The sequence below is a fragment of the Strongylocentrotus purpuratus genome, unplaced genomic scaffold (genome assembly GCF_000002235.5).
Source record: "Strongylocentrotus purpuratus isolate Spur 01 unplaced genomic scaffold, Spur_5.0 spur5_scaffold_17, whole genome shotgun sequence".
NCBI classification, from domain to species: Eukaryota; Metazoa; Echinodermata; class Echinoidea; order Camarodonta; family Strongylocentrotidae; genus Strongylocentrotus; species Strongylocentrotus purpuratus.
Window position 1 is genome coordinate 11638563 of NW_022145602.1, and position 21424 is coordinate 11659986.

At 34.6% G+C, this 21424-nt stretch overlaps 1 protein-coding gene across 1 annotated transcript; it reads left to right on the forward strand.

Annotated features, from left to right (window-relative positions):
- The first annotated feature begins 69 nt into the window (after positions 1-69).
- LOC105443917 lies at positions 70-7974 on the forward strand. The gene is made up of 9 exons (XM_030988167.1): positions 70-429; positions 791-1048; positions 1402-1737; positions 2096-2313; positions 2997-3131; positions 3611-3764; positions 4493-4526; positions 6974-7266; positions 7919-7974. Exons 2-9 carry the CDS (start codon positions 895-897, stop codon positions 7972-7974), a joined length of 1380 nt encoding a protein of 459 aa, XP_030844027.1. The 5' UTR covers positions 70-429; positions 791-894.
- The last annotated feature ends 13450 nt before the right edge of the window (positions 7975-21424 follow it).

The window sequence follows — 21424 nt, forward strand, 5'->3', positions numbered from 1 at the left end:
ATACCCTCTGTATAACATTATTCCAGTGGACATCGCAAATAATTTATTTATAAAAAAATATTAAACAAAACAATTTTGAGATTAGAAAATTAATCCCCTTCTTAGATGTTTTTTCATCGTTTGATTTTGATGTAGAACGAGATGAAATTAATGATGACCTTGACCAATGTGGGGGTGCACCAAACACAGAAGAGCTTTGCAGCCTAGCTCTATCAGTGAAAATTCTGCCATTAGTATGTTCACTTGGGAAAGCCCTTCGTCTAAATGATGACCTCATTGTTGGATTCATCGATCTACCCAGTTCGTCAGTACTCCATAAGATCGCACGACAGCTCGTAGACAGTTGGTGGAATAGTTTGAAAGAGGAAGAAAAAGAAGATAAGTTTGCTAAGCTTCTCTCTGAGTTTCACATCCAAGATGTCAAAACAGGTTCGTTTTAATTACAAGGCTGAGTTCAATCATAATCGTGTTGATGAGGACATATCATTTTTACCCATTACGAGGACATTTTCAAGATCAAACTTGCGTTCAGTTCTTTTGTTGGCCCTGAGTCAATAGGTTGTTCAGAAGTACAGAAGATTTTTAGTAGGTAAGGATTTGTATTAACATGTATCTACAACGCATGGTCATTAGTTCTGGTTTCTTTACTTGACCTTAAATTCATCAATTTGTAATAGTTTATTCCACCCTTTTGGACGCTGAATACGTCCTTATTCATCACCATCATTATGCTTTTTGCATTAAACTGGATATTTTTCTTCATATTGACATAATTATGTATTCTTTCCAGTGTCCACAGGCCGTGAAGAAATCTCAAAAGCCATTGGATCCAAGACAGACCTACTGGACTTGTGTCAACGCCTAGATGTTAAACCATCTGGCGTCTTGCAGATCATGAGCGAATGTGTTACCTTCCCGCCTCACATGATTGGCCGTTGTACTCTGAAGATGCTTAAAGAATGGGTACAGCAGGGTGGGACTAGGGAGAGGCTTCTGGACGTTGCTCAGGCTTTCCATTTCAACGATGCAGCAGTCAAGATAGCAGAAGGTAATGTAATTTCACAACTTCACTGTGTTTCGTAATATATAAAATTGTGTAGGCTTACTTACAAGTTTTACAGATTCATCATGTAATACTCATACGATTGCCTGACTATTGAAGAAATTAACAGGCATCCCTTCAAAGAAAAATCGGCAGGAGCCTGTGTACTTTTAACTTCAGTATAAGAAAGGGTAATCATGAGCCGCGTTACTAGATAGATAACAACGAAATTGAAAGGAAATATTCCGTTTACCAGTTATCATTTAGAGCTACCTATCACGGTAAACCAACAAATTAGCTACATATTTTCCACTCATACGGGTTTTGTCTATGACTTGTTTACTTCTTATCGTCCTTAGCCATGAAATACCTACCAAGCTATATGCCTTTCATCTCGCATGGCATCATTGATCACAGGGGTGGAGAACTGACCCTCGGTGAACTTGGTATTGTCGTATCTATCCCTGGAGGAGCTATTCCTAAAGGGATGAGATCAGTTGTAACTCTTCGCGTCCTAACTCATGATACTACTGGGCTTCCTGTACGGGAGGGTGAGGTAGTCATTACTCCAGTCATAGAGTGTTCTCTCACTCAAGAACTGATCAAGCCAGCCACGGTGGAATTACCACACTGTATCAATCACCATGAACATAAAGATGACTCTTCCGTTATCTTGTATACAAAAACAGGACCAGGTATAAACAATATGTGTTGTTTTTGTTCTCTTAAAATAAAAAATATAATATCTTCATTTGAAATTTGAATCCTAATAATTTGATAAATGAGGTGAATGACTCATTTCAAATTAATTAAAGATAGTTTTATCGTTATGAGAGTCTATTTTAAGAATGATTAGCTGTTAAAACTGACATAGAATGATATATCAATAATAAAGAGAAATAGGCCTACCGTTATGCCATTTAAATCTACCCGCTGAATACAAAAGATAATCTTGACAAATATCATAACATGAACTTAGTAGGAATAAATTCTTACCCTACTAATAATCAATACTGTTTCCATTTTTGAATCTTTCTTTTTCTTAATTCAAAGTAACTTTCGGTCGTAGGAATCTGACTCCGCACATATCACAAATCTCAAAAGATAAGATCAAGTTTCCTACACGCCATCTTCAAGCCTGGGCTCTGTCATCGACCGATCTTCAAGGACTCCAGTTGAGATGTGTAGTCTTCAAGCCTCTCTTCATGACTCCTGCAGAGAAACCAACTCTACGTGTGTACATACTTCATCCCTATAGATACTATGTAGAGGTATTTACATGATTTATTCCATATCCAGATTTTTCGGGCACCATTTAGTAATAAAATGGGTAAAAGAAGCATATTGGGGCTATTCTTTGATACAGTACACATTGCAGTAATACGTGTGCGAAGGGGTTGGGGGGGGGGGGGGGACTGTATGCTGGATGATGTCATCCACTTAAGTATGTACTGTGTGATTTTGAGTAAGCTGGGACAGTATCTTACTGTGGTACTGGTATGGGGTAGAAGCAAGGATAGAGCATGGCCAGTCATGTATGCCATTCTGCTTTGTGCTCAGCTTTTCCCAAAGTATGGATGTAGCACGTTTCGGAAAGACATCCCTCTTAGTATATACGTATACCTAAAAACCTACCTAACTCAAGTGCATATTGTTAGTGTATTAGCTAGTTATGTGGATATATATATATATAAATCCATATATGTGAAACAAACATTGAGCATAAGTTCGAAGCGAACTCCTCATTAATACTACCGATTTTATGATAGTTTATTAAATACTCTGTTCCTACAATTTACATACTTTTCACATTTTCAGAAATCTGATTGAGCTTTATATGTAAATAAAGGTTATTGTTTTGAACAGGCCTACAATAGTTGACGTTATAATTTGCATGAAATTATATTATTTGTTTGCATTTTTAAAGATTTGAGCTGTATTTGTCATATTCCAGGGTATTACGAGGAAGGAGAAGAGTTCTTATGTACCCTACTGCCAAGTCCTGAAGGAACTCATGTTCTCTATAGAGTCAAAAGCAAGCGACCTGAAGATTTTGTTCGACGACGGGACGAAAAGAAACGAACAAACGGTAAATATGCGTGAATGTTATTCCATAAGGTCTGTCGAAGAATAGTGGTCCACCAAGGAGTTAGAATTTAACTCTTTGGATGTACATTTATACAAGCTGATTTTATATGTTTTTTACAGACCTATATCTCGTTTCCAGACTTACATGTATTTCTGAAAGTGATATCTGGACAAGATCTATTTTAAATGAATGCAACAATCAGGTACCTCAAATTTGCATTTTTTTTTTCTTAAACAGTCACTGAATGTTCAAATATCGGCCTTATTTCAAAATTAGAGGATCTCATAAAATCAAATATATTCCCTCATTCGATCTTTTCTCTCCCTCAAAAAAACATATGCACATGCCAACAATGGGTTGTCATGTTTATTTCATTATCAGTACTAATATCATTATCATTATCATCATAGAATTAGAATTTGTTTTGTTGTTATTATTCTTGCTGTTATTATTATGATTTTTATTAAATTCAAAACAAGATGGCCATCAAGAGTATACTAAGTGGAAAGTGTAGCCCTCTAAAGTTTGAGCTTCAGTTCTCTCCTGAAGAGAAGGGAAAGAAGAACGTCCAGATCGACATCCTACAAGGGTCAGCAACACGAGCAGAAAGACAATACATCATTACAATAGAAGGTAAGCCTATATTATCAGAATGTAGGATATTATGTGTCTTTCACAGTCATGATCAAATGTAGCTACGTACTTCAAAGACCTTACGTTAGTCATTTCAGTAACGAGATACATCAACGACATTACATAAGTCATTTATTGTAACTAGTTACCTCAAGGAACCTACTCAAGTCATTCCTGTAGCCTGTCACTCAAAGGCTCTACATAACTCTATTATTGTAACTAGTAACCTCGAAGATCCTACATTCCGGTTAGACATTTCTATATCATTTACCTTGAATACCCTAGATAAATCATTTATTGTAACTAGTTACCTCAAAGACCGTACATGAGTCATTTCTGTAAATAGTTTCCTCAAAGTCCCTAAATATTTGTATTTATGTAACTCCAATGTATCTCTGTTTTGTCTGCTCATTCAATGAGAATCATTTAAAATGTAATGAGCACTAAAGTCTCAAATATAGCACATTCTGCATGCCTCAAAAGTAACTATCAAAGAATAGCTGTAGGGTAGCCTCGTTTGGAACTTTAAAAAAATTATACAAACAATTTTTTTGGCATTCTTGTATCTTCGGAAATGGAATGGCTTTGTCAAGAAAAGAAAAATCCCATTGAATTATGATTATTTATTTGTCAAACCACATTTATTTATATTTATTGCATAGCAATTCCGAATACTAAAAAAATAAACACCTTATTTCTACTGTATTTCTTTATTACGTTAATTGTAGATGAACCCGATTATGCAGTCGATCACACAGATTCGTAAGTAAACGAATATTATCATCCTATAGGGTACGTTTATGCTCAGCTTTTTTTTGGCCAGAATGAGGCATTTGTTACGCGTTTAGTTCAAAACACGGTTGCGTCCTTACTCATTTTGTAGAGTCAGAGAAAAACGGCGATCGTAATCGCCGATCGTAAACTCACAAAAAGGTGCGTTTTAGATCGGCGATTATGGGGAAGCATAAACGCACAATCATTTGTAAACGCGTTTAAATGGGGTCAACGTAGCATGCGCAGTGCAGACTCTGCACTGCACTTCTGTGGCTCCTCCAGGCATGATTCTGGCTCTGAGCCAGAATCATGCCTGGATGAGCCAGAGAAGTGAGCATAAACAGTACACCGTGGAACTGCGATTACGATGAGCGTTTACGATGAGCGTTTCAAATCGCTCATTCTGCCTTCAAAATTGAGCATAAACGGAAAATAGTTTGGAGGCCATTGGGGCGACAATGAAATAGACCTTGAGACACAGTTTCTCCATAACTTCCTGTCTTCGGCTATTGTAGTTAGCTACTAAAATTATATTCCTGTCCATTGATTGATGTTATCAGTCCATGGGAGTGTTTCACAAAGACTAAGATTAACTTAAGTTGGACTTAAATATGACAGGCCGTTCATGCTACTGTTTTTCTCTCACCATTTACTGACATTGGTCTATCAAGGGATGTGGAAATCATGGTCACAAATCTACAGAATTTACATTTTTTGATATATTATCAAAAATATTATCTAAAGATCATGATGGTGAGAGCAAATGAGATAGAAAGATAGATAAATTGTATTCATTGATTCATTTCCATGTATCGCAGTTACAAGTAACTGAATTATGCATGGATAAAACATTGATGGTGAAGACAATTATACATTTCAAGAGATATCACAGTAAAAAGTACCTGAATTGCACATGATTAAATTGCTGGAAAAAAGCAAGTATACATTTCAAGATGTCACACAAATAGTGGCACGAACGGCTTGCCATAGTTAAGGCCAACTTAAAGTTGATCTTAGTCTTTGTGAAATACCCCTGAGGTCCTTTTTGGTCTGCCCTCCCTGTCCTCCCATCAGTTTCTCCCTGCAAGATGATGTTTGCCAAGCAATTTGTCTATCTAGTGACATGCCCAAACCATTGTAGCTGTCTTCTCTTCACAGTCGTGATGAGGTGACCGCGTGTTCCCGCATATAACTTTCCATTATTGCTCTCACTTCTTGTTGGACGTATGCGTAATGTAGTGGATATGCAGAGGCATTGGCAAACTCCAGCCCTTTAAGGAATTCTCTCGGAAAAACTTGGCACACTGCCATACAAGTGGCCTCTTTTCCCAAGCCATGATTGTGCGCTAGTAGTAGCAGGGTCACATATTTTAAGATATATAGGGGTCTAAATTTTAATTAAAGGTACTATGTCCCTTTTGCAGCCAACCTCAAATTCTGTAGAACCTTGCAGGAAATATGAATATGTCACGTATGTCCTATCTGTGAAATGTAAACGTTAGCAGTGTCCTCATATTCAAATTATGCAAGGAAACCCGTTCACTTGCTAGACTTCACTGTCAGACACTATTGAGTGACTGACTGGCTTTTTTTCTTCTTTGGTAATAACATACATGAAAAGAGTTGTAAAGGGTACATGAGCATTTGTTTACATCAATAACCCACTTCTTGTGACGGCCAAGATTAAACTGATTGAATCTTTGCGCAGCATAAAACGTATGACCATTCGGTACAATTGTCTGAAAATCGAGACTATTACTTTTGGGCTCTATAGCCCTAAAGTCGATTTGACAACTAATAGTCGTTATTTTCCCACTTGAAGACATTTTCAAGCCCCACCTTTTTTAGGGAAGTTCTTAATTAGTATTACCTTTCAAATGCAGTTTGGAATTTAACTTTTTCATTTTTTTGGCCTGCAAATGGGACATAGTACCTTTAATTTACGTCTTCAGAGATTTAGGCAAAATTTCTTTTTCGCTTTCTTAGTCCAATTGCCAGTGTAGTGCTAATCCAATACTGTGTGGCCTGTTTTGACCGGAAGTTCATGTGACTTCAAAATCCCGGCAAATTCGCTAGCAAAAAATAGAGCGTTGTCTTGTTTCCAGCTATATGCGGTAGGGAGAATTGAGGAGAACTTTCAGGAATATCTTGCGTGGATGGCTTATCACATCGATTGCATCCTAGATGAGCTGAGGTTGCCTTTCTCTGGTAGTGGTAGGATTAGTATCGGTACTGGACGACAACCGACTATTGTCAGTCTACTCTTGTTCTATAGATTGTGATGGTGGTGATTTATCTAAGGACGAGTATTCAAGTCAATTTTTTTTAAAGGAATCTACCAAACCTCTATCAGCTTGTATCTTGTTTATTTCTATATTTTCCGTTTTTTCGTTTATATTTCTCCCGCCGAATGTTATGAATTGACTTACATACAGGCAGGAGCGATTGCAATATGTATCCAACAATCTTCTCGAGCTCATGGCCGATGTGATCCATAAACCAAAGGACTTAAAGTCTCTTGGCTACCAGCTTGGCTTCTCTTCTTCATCTATGGAGAAATACAACGACCAAGCAGACGTATCCTTTGATAGTGTCTCAAGGTCAGGCTTTGGAGAGATGCTACGTGACTGGAGACGGCAGGTTCGACCTAGTGAGCAGGTAGATGAACTTCATCTGGCATTGCAAAATGCTGGGTTAGGCCATGCAGCTGATGTCATCATACACGAAGGTAAGTACCATATTCTTCTCTATTGGGCTTTGTAAGACCACTTTCCTTATATTGCTAAAAAGATGGAATCGATGATATATTGTCGGCCTCCCTTGTACTAAACCATAACCAAAGCACTTAATAAAATATTTTCAGCTTAAGTCTTCAGCGTAGCGATCTGGTATATGTTGTCGAACTATTTCGAATTCTGTCCAAGCATTGTACCCATTTACTACACATCGAAACGGACATAATAAGTTGGGGGAAACAAACTTGCCCAATATTAAAAGCACCCAGCAAGGTTATAACCAGTGACGTCCCACGTGATAGACCAGTATGGAACGCCAACTTTGATTGCCCTTTTGGCGTTTCATAATCCAGAGCCACCAATGTACCAAAATACTCCCAAATCCCTGCGAGCGCTACCATGGCTGTAAATTGTTAACGACAACAGTTATACAAATTTTGTTCTGTTTACGCTCTTTCATAAAAGAATTCCTGATTTTACTCTTTCCTCAATTTTTATGTGAACAACAAGTGAGTAGCATATCTAAATATTCGAATTATTGAATTTCCTTCTTTTCTTCCCCCATTTTCTCTTGTGAACCCTCAGTTTGTATCACGTCCAAATACTCAACCTATTTAATTTTCTTTCTTCTCTTTTCCGTTTTAGTGAGTAGCAGGAGGCGCTTTGCACAAGTCAGACAAGTATGGGAGTCAAAGAAGTAGGCAACTCTGCCATTGGAATGTTTATCATCACTCCCACGACCAAGAAGGGATTCACACGATTTATGCATTCAACTACGAAGTCTACGTCTTTGGAAACATGTATTCTAAGTCAGCATGAACCTCAGCCTGATCTCGAAGTTGCTTTTTCTTCCGTAGCCAATGCTTCTGGGATTTATGTAGTTAAGCTACATATGACATTGAATTATTTTTAATTATCCTTGATGGTAAACTAATATAAAAGAAAGCAAAACAACCAGGGAAGCAGGCTAGTGAAAGACTGAAAGAAATCGGACAAAAAAATGAGTAAATTAAGAGTATTTGACAAGAAATTTACTATCACTATACGTATAGTCACTTCAAATTAGCAACTAAATATGCACTCGAAATACCTCATATTTAAAAGGTGACTTAAAAGGGTTACAAAATTGGAAATAAATACTGATCCATATATGTGCGCAGTGTTTACACTGCAAACGACTTTCTGCGAAATTGAGTCAATTTATATAACGTCGATTAAATGAAAATCCTCATAATTGATGACTGTTCGGATACATCCTACATTGAAACAGGCCCAATAACATCGATACAGTTTCTCTTTCAATGCAATGGCATGACCAGTACTCATGTCTCTTCAAGATGTTTCAAATTCGGTTTAGTCGTCGTATTTGACATTTTAAGTTTGTTTGAAAAGAGTTATAGTTCTATCATCACAGTAGTTACCTGCGTATAGCATAACAACTACAGAAGTTATGTGCCTTATATTAATGTTGCATGAAGCATGCGTCAGATGACTTGCTGAAATGATAATTTTTATAAGACTATCACCCCGATCAATGTCAACTTATTGTAAACTTGTTTCAGTTATATTGATACAATAATCATATACATGATAATTAGCAGAATATATATATTTTTGTATTGGGTGTAATGTTGTGTAAATACCGTTTCAATTGTACTAGTAAAAGAATAACGTAAACAAGATTGTAACTACTAAATATATGTTTGTTATTGCAAGGTTGTACATGTATGAACACTGTTCTAGTTCTGTTGCTACACTACCACATTATGATAACTATTACAGAAGATATTTTCTTTATGGAAAGGTTGTATGGATACTGATTCAGTTATATTGATACAATTATCATATATACATAAGATTGCAATTAAAGAATGTTTTTTATTTATAGCAAGGTCGTATGAATACTGTTTTTAGTTCTGTTGCTACAATATCAATTACATATAATAATTACAGAAGATATTTCCCTTATTGTAAGGTTATATGAGTACTGTTTGAATGCTATTGGTACTATAATCCTTTATATGTTATACTAATTACAGAATATATTTTCCTTTTTCTAAGTTTGTATTGATACAATAATCATACACATGATAATTAGCAGAATTTTTTTTTTAATTGGGTGGAAGATTGTATAAATACCGTTTCAATTGTATTAGTAAAAAAAAAAATAACGTAAACAAGATTGTAACTACTAAATATATGTTTGTTATTGCAAGGTTGTACATGTTTGAATAATGTTTCAGTTTTGTTGCTAGAATATCCATGTACATAATATATTACTAACAATGACAATGTACGCAACATTATAATAAGCCAATATTTACTCTATTTTAAAGTTGTATATATAGCAGTATATAAATATTGTATTAATTGTAAGGTAGTATAAATACTGTTTCAATTCTATTACTAAAATAATCATTTAAATAAGATTGTAATTACTGAATATATTTTCTTTATTGCAAGGTTGTATGGATACTGTTTCAGTTAATATTGATACAATAATCATTAATATAAGGTTGTTATTGAGGAATATATTTTAACAGTTCTTTTGCTAGACTATCACATTCTGATGATGATTACAGAAGATATTTCTTCATGGAAAGCTTGTATGAATACTGTTTCAGTTATATTGATACAATAATCATATACATAAGATCATCTCTACTCACCCATATTATCTTTGCCATCGTCCTCCCCAGCGAAATGTCTAAACGCTTAAACGTTTTGATGTCTGCTGATTCCAGAGAATATGCCTCTGTTCCACAGAGCAGCACACACCAAAACATATACATATGATAATATTTGCAGAATATATTTTCAATATTCTAAGGTTGTATGGGTACTGCTTCAGTTCTGTTTCAACAATAGAAATTAACACAAGATTATAATTGCAGTCAATATTTCTTCTATTTTTATGTTGTATAACCGCCGTTTGAATTCCATTACTAGAATTATCATGTAAATAAGATTGCAACTACTGAATATATATTTTTTATTGCAAGGTTGTATAAATACCGTTACTGAAATAATCATGTAAAGAGATTGTAACTACTAAATATATGTTTGTTATTGCAAGGTTGTATAGATACAGTTCTAGTTCTGCTGATACACTATTACATATGATAATATTTACAGAAGATATCTTCTTCATTGAAAGGTTGTATGATTATTGTTTCAGTTATAATGATACAATAAACATATACATGATATATTAATAGCAGTATATATATTGTTTGTTATTGCAAGGTTGTAACAATCTAGTTCTCTTGCTACAATATCACTTACATAACAATTACAAACGATATTTTGCTTATTGTAAAGTTGTAAGAGTACTGTTTCGATGCTATTGCTACTATAATCCTTTTTATGTTATAATAATTACATAATATATTTTCCTTACTCTAAGTTTGTATGAATACTGTTTCAGTTTTGTTTGAACAATGACAATGTACACAATATTATAATAAGCCAATATTTCCTCTATTTTAAGGTTGTATAAATACCGTTACAATTCCATTACTGAAATAATCATGTACATAGGATTGTAATTACTGAATATATTTTCATTATTGCAAGGTTGTATGGATAATGTTTCAGTTAATATTGATACAATAATCATATATATATAAGAATGTAATTGAGGAATACATTTTTATTTATAGCAAGGTTGTATGAATACTGCTCTAGTTCTGTTGCTACACTATCACATATGATAGTATTTACATCAGATATCTTCTTCATTGTAAGGTTGTGTGATTATTTTTTTCAGTTATATTGATACAATAATCGTATACATGATATAGTAATAGCAGTATATATGTCATTAATAGTCAGGTTGTATAAATACCGTTTCAATTCTATTACTAAAATAATCATGTATATAACATTGTAGCTACTGAATATATTTTTGTTATTGCACGGTTGTAACAATGCTGTTCTTGTTCTGTTGCTACACTATAACAGTATGATAATATTTACAGAAATATTCACTTTAAGGAGAGGTTTTATGGATACTTTTGCAGTTATATTGATACAATAATCATATATATAAGATTGTAATTGAGAAATATATTTTCTATATTGCAAGGTAGTATGAATACCCTTTTAGTTATGTTGGTACACTATCACTAACATATAATAATTACAGAAGATATGTCCTTATTTTAAGGTTGTATGAGTACTGTTTCAATGCTATTGCTACTTTAATCCTATTTATGCTTTAATAATTACAGAATATATTTTCCTTATTCTTATTTTGTATGAATACTGTTTCAGTCTGTTTCAACAATGACAATATACACAAGATTATACTTGCAGTCAATATATGCGTTATTATGAGGTTGTATGAAAACGGTTCTAGTTGTATGGCTACAACAACCATTAATATAGGTTAGTTTAACCATTGTAGAGTGTATTTCCCTATTGCAAGGATGTATAAGACTTTTTTTTTTCTTCAGTTCTATAATGCAATGATCATGTACATTATGTAATAAGGGCAGTAACTGTGTGCTTACTATAATGAAAGCAACATTTCAATGAAATCTTCTCCAGTTGTATTGCTACAACGATCATGTACATAACACAATAATAGCAGCGTATAGTTGTGTAATTGTAAACTCGTATGAAATCTTTTGTTCTGTTTTATTGCAACAATCATAAGTTGTGTGGTATAGGCTAGCTTTGATTTCTGAGTTGTTCATTCATGTTATAAGGCGGAAGAGTATCATTGGAGCAATGCTACTTTAAGATGACTGCTCATAAAAATGTAACTTCAGTCTTTGTAATATGTTTTGATGACACAGGTGTGATATCCCACATGTGCCACGTATGTGTGCAGTGTTTTCATATCTTGCACAGTCTTCAGCAAGATTGCATATCGTTATGATTTGTATACATCTGTATTCTTTTCCTTGTAATAGTTTAATTCAGTTGATTTGGTCCTTTATGGCTTAGTCTGCCAAAGGAATTGGTATTTGTATATATTTGTTTTACGTTTTCATTTCTTGTATTGTATATATTATCTATAATAATTTGTATTTGCTGCCTCGACTGCATTTTAGATTATTCAACGTTTCTAACATGTATATAATTTCGATGTTGTCATAGCTCAAAAACCAATCGTATGAAAAATGTAATAATCAACATTCTCCATTGAATTGCAGACAGTATCTTTTACAAGGTGCTTGTCAAAAAGTCCTTGAATTTATGTTAAGAGGTATCAAAGTTGTTTAAATTGAACTTCTACACAAATAAAAAATACAACAATATCGGAGTATATATTTGTATTAAGTCATAGTATGGTTGAAGAAAAGGCGTTTCGGGACTGTTATATCAATGATCATGTACATAAGACGATATATACAGTAATGTTTGTATAATATTAAGTCGTTGTAACATTTCAACTGTGGTGGCGCAATGGCCATTTACATTAAGAGTGTTGAAATAAAGTAATAGATATTGCAAAAGTTTGCGTATAATGATCATACATGGCCGCGAACTGAGAGAGCTCTCAAATGGACCCCCACCCTGGCCAGGTGTGAACTTACATTTAAAAAGTCATATTGGAATAAGACACTTGATTACATATCACCTTTAACAAAAAAATAAGAGCTCAATCCATTTATCTGATCACTCATGTCAGAGTCGGGTTGATGCTTCATATAATAGTTGTATTGACACACACATCTTGTTCTTACGTTTGCCTAATTAAAAATAGAAAACAAAATCAACGAAATTTTAAATTTTGTTTTTGTGTTGTTGAGGCTTCTCCTTATATATTCTAGAAGCTCCAATGGTCATGACTATTTTTTTATGTCGATTGTGATAATATCGATATACATATTTGTATTGTATGTAATGCGAACATATGTATATAGTTTAGATTCAGTTTTCCTCTCTTTTTTTAGTTTAATTTTTTTCTTTCTATCTAGCATATTAAATTGTGTTTGTTTGATTTAATAATAAGGTTATCCTATCATGCCAAGATTGATTTAAGTCAATTATTTGAATTTGAATTGACTTTGCTTCAATCATTTACGCACCAGATAATGTGATACACTAGAAATTGCCCCAAAGTCCACTTTTTCCAAAATGGCTGACTTCAATGATAAGTTTATGGACTAACACATCAATACGTTTATACTGCTTCTATATTTTAATATATTAAATATTTCACGCAAGCACTTTATTCATATATATATATATATATATATAGAAGTCATATCAGAATACTGAATATGATATCTCGCCCTCCTTGTGTTTGCTCTAATGTATCATTTATGTTATCACTGACAGGGATGTCTCCAGACTGCCAGAGATGTAAATGCAACTTCCATGCAATCTATTTTCGTAGATTGATTTTAAAGTGTAATTGAAATACAGGAAAATTTATATATCATGCAGATATATTATATTTAATTTCGGGTAGTCGTGGTATTATCATACTTATTCAATAGCGTACTTTTTAGTGATTTAATAAAGGATATTCCAACGAAAACTCAGTCTGAAAATACTTGTGTACTTTTTTTTCTAGACCATTTAAAAAAAGGAAATAGTCCTTTGAAAGGAAATAAATTTGAAGCATTATAACTGACAGAGATTTGGTGATGATATGATATAATATATGTACTTATGTGGGCCACAGTGATAAAGGTGTGTGTGTGTGTGTGACTGTGTGATGATCTGAATTGTTCACATCCAACCTCCGAGCTGTGTGTTTACGCCTATACAAAATGTAGATGAGGAGATGATATTATTTTATGTAAGGGGATATGTGTGCGCGCGCGTTTTTAAAAACTGGTTTGCCATCTGCAAACTCCGACCTTTATGTCTGTAAAAAGGGTGGGTTTAGTATTATATGATGTAATATTTATATTAGGTTGTGTGTGGGCTAGCACGTGGATGGGATGAGTCAGGATGTCTTATCTGTTTTGCTTCCTGAAACATTCAGTACGTAGGCCGCTGTGCAAAGCGTAGGAAGTTTGTGATATGACACTATATTGCCAGGTCGATAAAACATATTGCAATCATCCCTGATAATGTAATGACAATGGAGGGTCTTTACCAATGCCTAAATATTTTTGCTTTGAGATCTCCCTTTGTAGGTGCCCCTTTTTTTCTCTCTCCAGAAAGTGCCCTTTTTGTTGGTGCCCCCACTTTCGTAAACGCTCCGCCGCCTCTACCTTAGCGCCAATAAAGTTAAGTCTGAGACAAGAAGACAATAGTATTGTTATCAAACATCTTGTTAAAAGTATACGAAAAACAAAAGGCATGAGCAAAAGTGTAACACGATGACTTCACTAAAAGGTATCCATAAGACCCCTTTAAAATATAACATGTATTTTATCCCCCCCCCCTAAAGAGAGAAGAAATAAATGAAAAACATCAATAAATATGGACACGTGTTTAAACGTACATAAATAATTATCTTTGGTGATTGGTCGCCTGTTATAGGTTATATGAGGCTTTTATGTGTCAATCGCAAGGGTTCATGATTATAAAGAGCGCCATCATGTTGCGCTACAGACACGAATACATTTATTCATTTATTCAAACAAGGGAATGTCTCTCCGGCCATCGAATTTCTTTGAAAGATAGTTTGAAAGAGCGCCATCATTCATATATTTTTGTCCGGGAATGTGTTTGTCCGATATCCATTCATTGTTTTGCTATTGCTTTCTTGCTCCCTCACCCTCTCTCTCTCTCTCTCTCTCTTTATTCCCTCCAATTCTCTTTGCACAGTATTTCATCTGCTCCCCCACTCTCCTTTACTCTATCTCTCTCTCCTTCTCTCGCCCTCCTGATAATTAAAAACAATTCTTGGTAATTGCTCTATTACTGACAGTTTGCATGAGATTATGTCCGTGGTCTTAGACGCGGTCGTTACTATAAATAATATGACCCATCACACGTGAATTCATTAACATAAGAGGGTTCAAACCTAATACCGACGATCACTGCTCTCTAAATCCGCTACTAGAAACCCTGCATTAAAAAAGCGAGCGTTTACACAGTATAGCATATGTGTTATTTCCGTATAAAACAAACAAAAACCTGAAATGTTAATAATAACGTATCACGGTTTAATTGTTTGAGGCTCATTCAGATTTGACTAGGTAACCCCCCCCCCCCCCCCCCTTGGCAAGAATTCGTATTGATCAATGCTACACGGTTTAAACTCGATATGTGGATAGACCATATTAATGGGAGAGGAGTTTTATGAAATATGAAATCGTGAAAATGTATTCTTCATTATTTAAAAATGAGGACACGAATCACCTAATTTGTCTAAGTGACGAATTCAAGTCTAGTTGAAAGATATTTTGAAAGAGCGCCCTCATTCAGATATTGTTGTCCGGATATACCCATTCACCGTTTATTTTTTTGTTTTCTTGCTCTCTCTCTCTCTCTCTCTCTCTTATTCTGCTGGTTCATACTTTTTCAGTTTGTCACCTCCTCCTCCTCCTCCTCTTTTTCTTTTTCTCCTTCTTCTTTTTCTTCTTGTACTTATTATCATTTCTATCATTAGTTTAATGGTGTTATTTTTATCATTATTATTATCCTTAATAAGTTCCTTTTTTAAAATAAGTTTAATAAGTTTTTTCGGGAGGAGAATTTTATGATATATAAAAATGAAAATGCATTCTTCATTATGTAAAAAATGAGAATAATAATCACTTGATTCGTCTAAGTGACGAATTCAAGTCTAGTTATGTTTTGTGAACGACAATTTGAAAGAGCGCCCTAATTCAAATATTGTTGTCCGGCAATATGTTTCCTATTCACCGTTTTCTTTTGTTCTCTTGCTCCCTCTCTATCTCTCTCTTCATCTCTCTCTCTCTCTTTATCTCTCTCTCTCTCTCTTATTTTGCCGGTTCATACTTTTTCATTTTGTATAAACTTATGTTTTGTACGTAATAGACATTCTACATATTCAGCATTATTTTCCTCTTGTTCTTCCTCCTCCTCCACCTCTTTTTCTTCTTCTCCTTCTTTTTGTTCTGGTACTTATTATCATTTCTATCATCAGTTTAATGTTGTTATTATCATTATCATTATTATTATCTTTAATTAGTTTTTGTTTCTTATCTGTCTGTAAATATAACTATTTTAACTTATTAATTTTGTACATGTCCGCCGGGGACCCCCATATTTTTTATTTTTTTAAATGATATTTTATTTCCTTCCTCATAATTTCACATAACAAGAAATTCACATAACAAGAAATTATCAAATTAAGCAATATAAAACAAGATCTTTGATACAAGACACTTCATGAGTTACATCAATCAATGAACATAGAAAAAAAGGGGGGAAAAATTCTTGCATGTAACAGTGTATAATCAAAATAACAGTAGAGGAAGGTTTAAAGTGTAGATTTTTTTGTTTTAAATGATATTTTATTTCCCTCCTCATAATTTCACATAGCAAGAAATTCACATAACAAGAAATGATCAAGATAAGCAATATAAAACAAGATCTTTGATACAAGACATTTCATAAGTTACATTAATCAATGAACATAGAGGGAAAAAAAAGTCTTGCATGTAACAGTGTATAATCAAAATAACAGTAGAGGAAGGTTTAAAATTACATATTACCATCCTATCACAACACTGTCACACCCCCCCCCCCTCTAGCCCACCCACACCACACCCCATTTCACACACATAAACAACCATACAAACACAAACACACACTGCATGCAACCTGTTCCCTCAACTCACACCACACAAACTCTTCACCCCCCCCCCCCTAGCCCACCCATCTCACACCCCGTTCACGCCGACACACACGCTGCATGCAACCTGTTCCGGTTTGTCCACCTGTACACGAGAGAGAATTAATAATACTAATAATAATAATAATAATACCCACATAATACCCACATCCATTAAGGTAAAAATGCATCGATTTGTTCCAATTTCTGTAAGTGCATCCCCAGTTTCCCCTTTTTGAAGGCTATTTTGTATTCCTCGTCTCTGTAATTTTTAAGCATATGTACTGTTTTCTGTACAGATGGCAAAGTTCCTTCTTTTCTAGAAATAAAAATGATATACTTTACTAAAAATATGATACAATTTATTACAAATATTCTAGTAGTATTGCCGGATATTCCCATCAATATGGGTTTCCAATCATCAATGTCAATTTCGATTAAATGTAACTTTTGAATTACCTCCTGCCATAATCTTTTAACTTTAAGACAATCTAAAAATAAATGTTGGTATGTCTCTACTTCTTGTCTACAAAAGGAACAAAAATGGTCTGACTCAAAACCAAATTTAAAGAGCTCTCTTTTCGTATATACAGCCCCTTGTAATTGTTTGTATTGAAACTCTCTATGTTTATTACAAACGTTGCACCTTTCATCCTTGTGAATGTTTCTTTCAACTCCGTCATTCCAAGATCAAATTGACAGTTGCCATCTGTAATATGTAATGTATACTCTTTTTAAAGGTCTTCAATGAAGTAATCATATAACCGCCTAGATTTTATATCACATAGTTTCTGTAAACGTCCAAATATCATCAATTCTATTTCAAAATTTTCAGTGTCCACTTCCATAAAATCACTTTGTATCCATTTGTTTCTGATTGCTGAAAAGATCTTTTGAATTCTAAGCAAGCTTTTAGTTGCAAAACCCAAATTTAAAAAATGTAAGATCGGTTTTAAATGACTTCTGACAAATATATATGATGCTTGAAGTATACCTTTCTGAAATAGTTCGACATCAAATAATGTTTTATTGCTGAGACATATACACTTATTGCTAAATATAATCGGATTATTCTTATTTTCTCCAAAGTGTCTGCATTTATCTAATTCTTGCCATGCCTTCAACATGTCTTTATAAAAAGATGGTATACCCTTCAAGTCCATTTTATTTATATCATAATTACAAAGAAATATAATTCGACCCCCCCCCCCCCCCCAGTGATCTGAAAAAGTGGTCAAAGGTTACTTTCCAACCTGAATACTTTTCTCCATAGAGCAACCGTTTGATCCACATTATTCTCTGAGTCTTGATATAGCTCCATATAGCTCCGTTTAGTCTCATTTGAGAACGCCCCCTATCGGCAGAGCCCAGCAGCCTAACATGTACGTTAGCTTATGGACTAAAACAAACAAAAATCGTTAAAAATTCATTTTTCTTTAAACGAAAAGCACATCCACCCCGACGTACGTTATCACTAGCTCTTACATTGGAAGCCTCATGTCCCATCGACTTTTGAAAGTTCACCCACCGTAATTTGATCAAAATAGGTAGCAAGCTCGCCATTGCCTATATAAGACATGTACAACAAGTCTAACTTGGGACTCAATTTACCACGCGATTGTAAGGTTATAAGTCAAGCACACGAAGAAGAAGAAGCATGAATTATCATAGATCATTTCTGATTTGTTCATTATGTCCATTTCATCCAACCCCCCCTCCTTAGTTTTTCCATATAATATAGGCAAGCATTTTGCCGAGGTAAGCAAAAACATGAATATTCATGAACACTATGGACTATTCGACTATTAACAGAGGGGTGCAATTGTGCACCACATCAAACTCCCCTACTTTCAGTCAAGTATTTCATTGTATTGTGTAGTATGGTAGGTTTATTTTACTAAATGTTTAATTATCAGATATCAATGATAGTTTAAAGATGAAAAAGATTCATGTATTTTATATTTAGCAAAGCAATCTCACAAACAAAATCACTATCAAGTGTCGTCTGATCCGCCGATTGCCGTCTGCTATATACGCGAACTAGCCTACGTTTGTGCTGGCGAAAATGAGACAACCGGAGCAATATGACTGGAAATAAGCTCTCGAGCTTTCGTGGGTTATCCTGTTCAAGCTGACGTAATTTTGATCTATTATTCTTGTATATTGTTGTATTATGGAAGCTTGGCGAATAAAAATCAATCAATCAATCAATCTCCATCACTCTTTGCCCAATTTTTTTTCTTCATTTGCCCCCTCATTCTACTTTACTCTCTCCGTCTTTCACCCCCTGTTAAATAAACACAATTCCTGGCAATCGCTCTATTACTGACAGTTTGCATGAGATTATGTCCGTGGTCTTACACGCGGTCGTTACTAGAAAAAATAGACGTATCACAAGTGAATTCATTAACATAAGAGGGTTCAAACCTAAAACCACCGATCACTGATCTCCGAATCCGCTACTAGAAACCCTACATCAAAAAGCAAGCGTAAAAGCAATATATGTGTCTTATGTCCAGGGGCGTACGCAGGGGGGGGGGGGGGGGTCGTTACGTTACTTTTACGTTAGGTAAAAGTAGAACATGTATGTTTGTTTGATACAATTAAAGCCAACATGAAGTAAATCTTTCCGAACAGAGTGACAGAGTTCAATAATTTGTTGAACTAGTTTGTAAAGAGATGAGCCATGAAATCTCTTTTACTTCGTGATTTTTTTTCTTCCACAAACTAAATAACAAAGAGGATATACCTCATGGATTGTACACAAGCACAATGGTATGCCCTACACAGTTAGAACGGTGTTTAAAATATCACTGTTTAAAAGAATGTTGTTTGAAAACGTAAACAACTTTGTTCAAAATCGAAAAATCAGTGCTCAATTGGCTTAAACAACTATCTATTAAAAAACAAAAAGATTTAAGTAAACAGAGTTGTTTAAAAAGTCCCGGGGGCGTCGTTGATATTTTCTCGATACGCGATTGCAATTTGCGCACACACATGCGATATGCACAAAGTACGTACATAATACATGCGTGCAAGCATGCAGTGCAAGTGCTAGTGCAGTGCAGACGAAAATGGCGGAACAAGGGCAAGGCGACGACTTGGTTCTTCTCGGCTTCGCCGATGGGGTTTAGGTGAAGTTATAGAGACAAATAATAATGTTGTCTGTCACTGCCATGAATATGATGAACAAATGTTGAAGTAAATTGGCAACAAGCTCTGCATGTTACAGTGTATAAATCGTTGTGATTATTGCAGGAGTGGTTCCAGTAGGTCATTTCACAAATTCAAACAACCAGATAATAACCATTAAACAGTTCTGTTTAAAATTTAAGCAACTCCTTTTAAACAACCCAGTTGTGCAGTAATATTGAATAAACAACAGTTGCTTAATAATTTAAACATTATTGTTTAACATTTACACAACTTGCTTTAAACAACCGAGTTGTGCAATTTTATTACAAAACAACTGTTGTTTAAAGTTTTTCTAATTTTTAAACAACTAAGTGTTCAAAACGTAAACAACCTTAAGTTGTTTAATTTGTAAACAACAGTTGAGCAATTCACCGGTTAACTTGTGGTTGTTTAAAATTTTGAACAACTTGTTTAATTTTTTTCTAACAGTGTACAGTATTTGAAGAGATGCCGAAAGCAGGCGCCATATAATTAAAAGGGGGAATCCCCCTACAAATTACCTCTTAGAATACCAGGCAGAATGAATGTACGCGATTTACTTGCAGGGCCTGAACAAAAATGATTTATTGGCACAGTATAGGTAATCATCAGAAAATTGAGCGTATAACCGCATCCAATCATGCCCAAAACTGTATTGATCTACACTAGACTTGAAAGGTGTTTTGCACTCCTTCCAAACAATGTACATTTTTCCTTTTATGATGGAATAATAGATAATAAAGTACAGTTAACCTTTAATATCCCTTCCTGAATTCATTTTGATAGAAGAAATATGAATGTCTGTCCTATGCTGAGCTCATCCCAGGAGAACTTGTAGACTATAGAATACAAAATCAGAATGCATTAACATCTTATTTTGTAATATGTTTATTTATTATTTATTATTAATTTAATCTAATGTAACTATGCAAGAGTACATGGAGAAAGTCCATCCCTCTCCTTGTTGTTTCGAAAGGAGTGACGGAGCGCTCACCGCACCCTGTGAGACAATCGGCTGGTGGTTGGAGTAGGGGGGGGGGGGTGGTGGGTATCTGATTTTCCTCGATATTTTGTTCGTCAACGTCATACCCTTTCGATATTAGCCGTATACATCTCTATTCAGCGGTTTTAAGAAATTATTATCAATACAAATTTCATTTTGTAAATTTAACGTCTAACGTCAAAATCGTGTCAACACTTAAAGACGGTGTTTTACATTCAAGATCACAATAAATACCCCCTCCAACACACACACACAC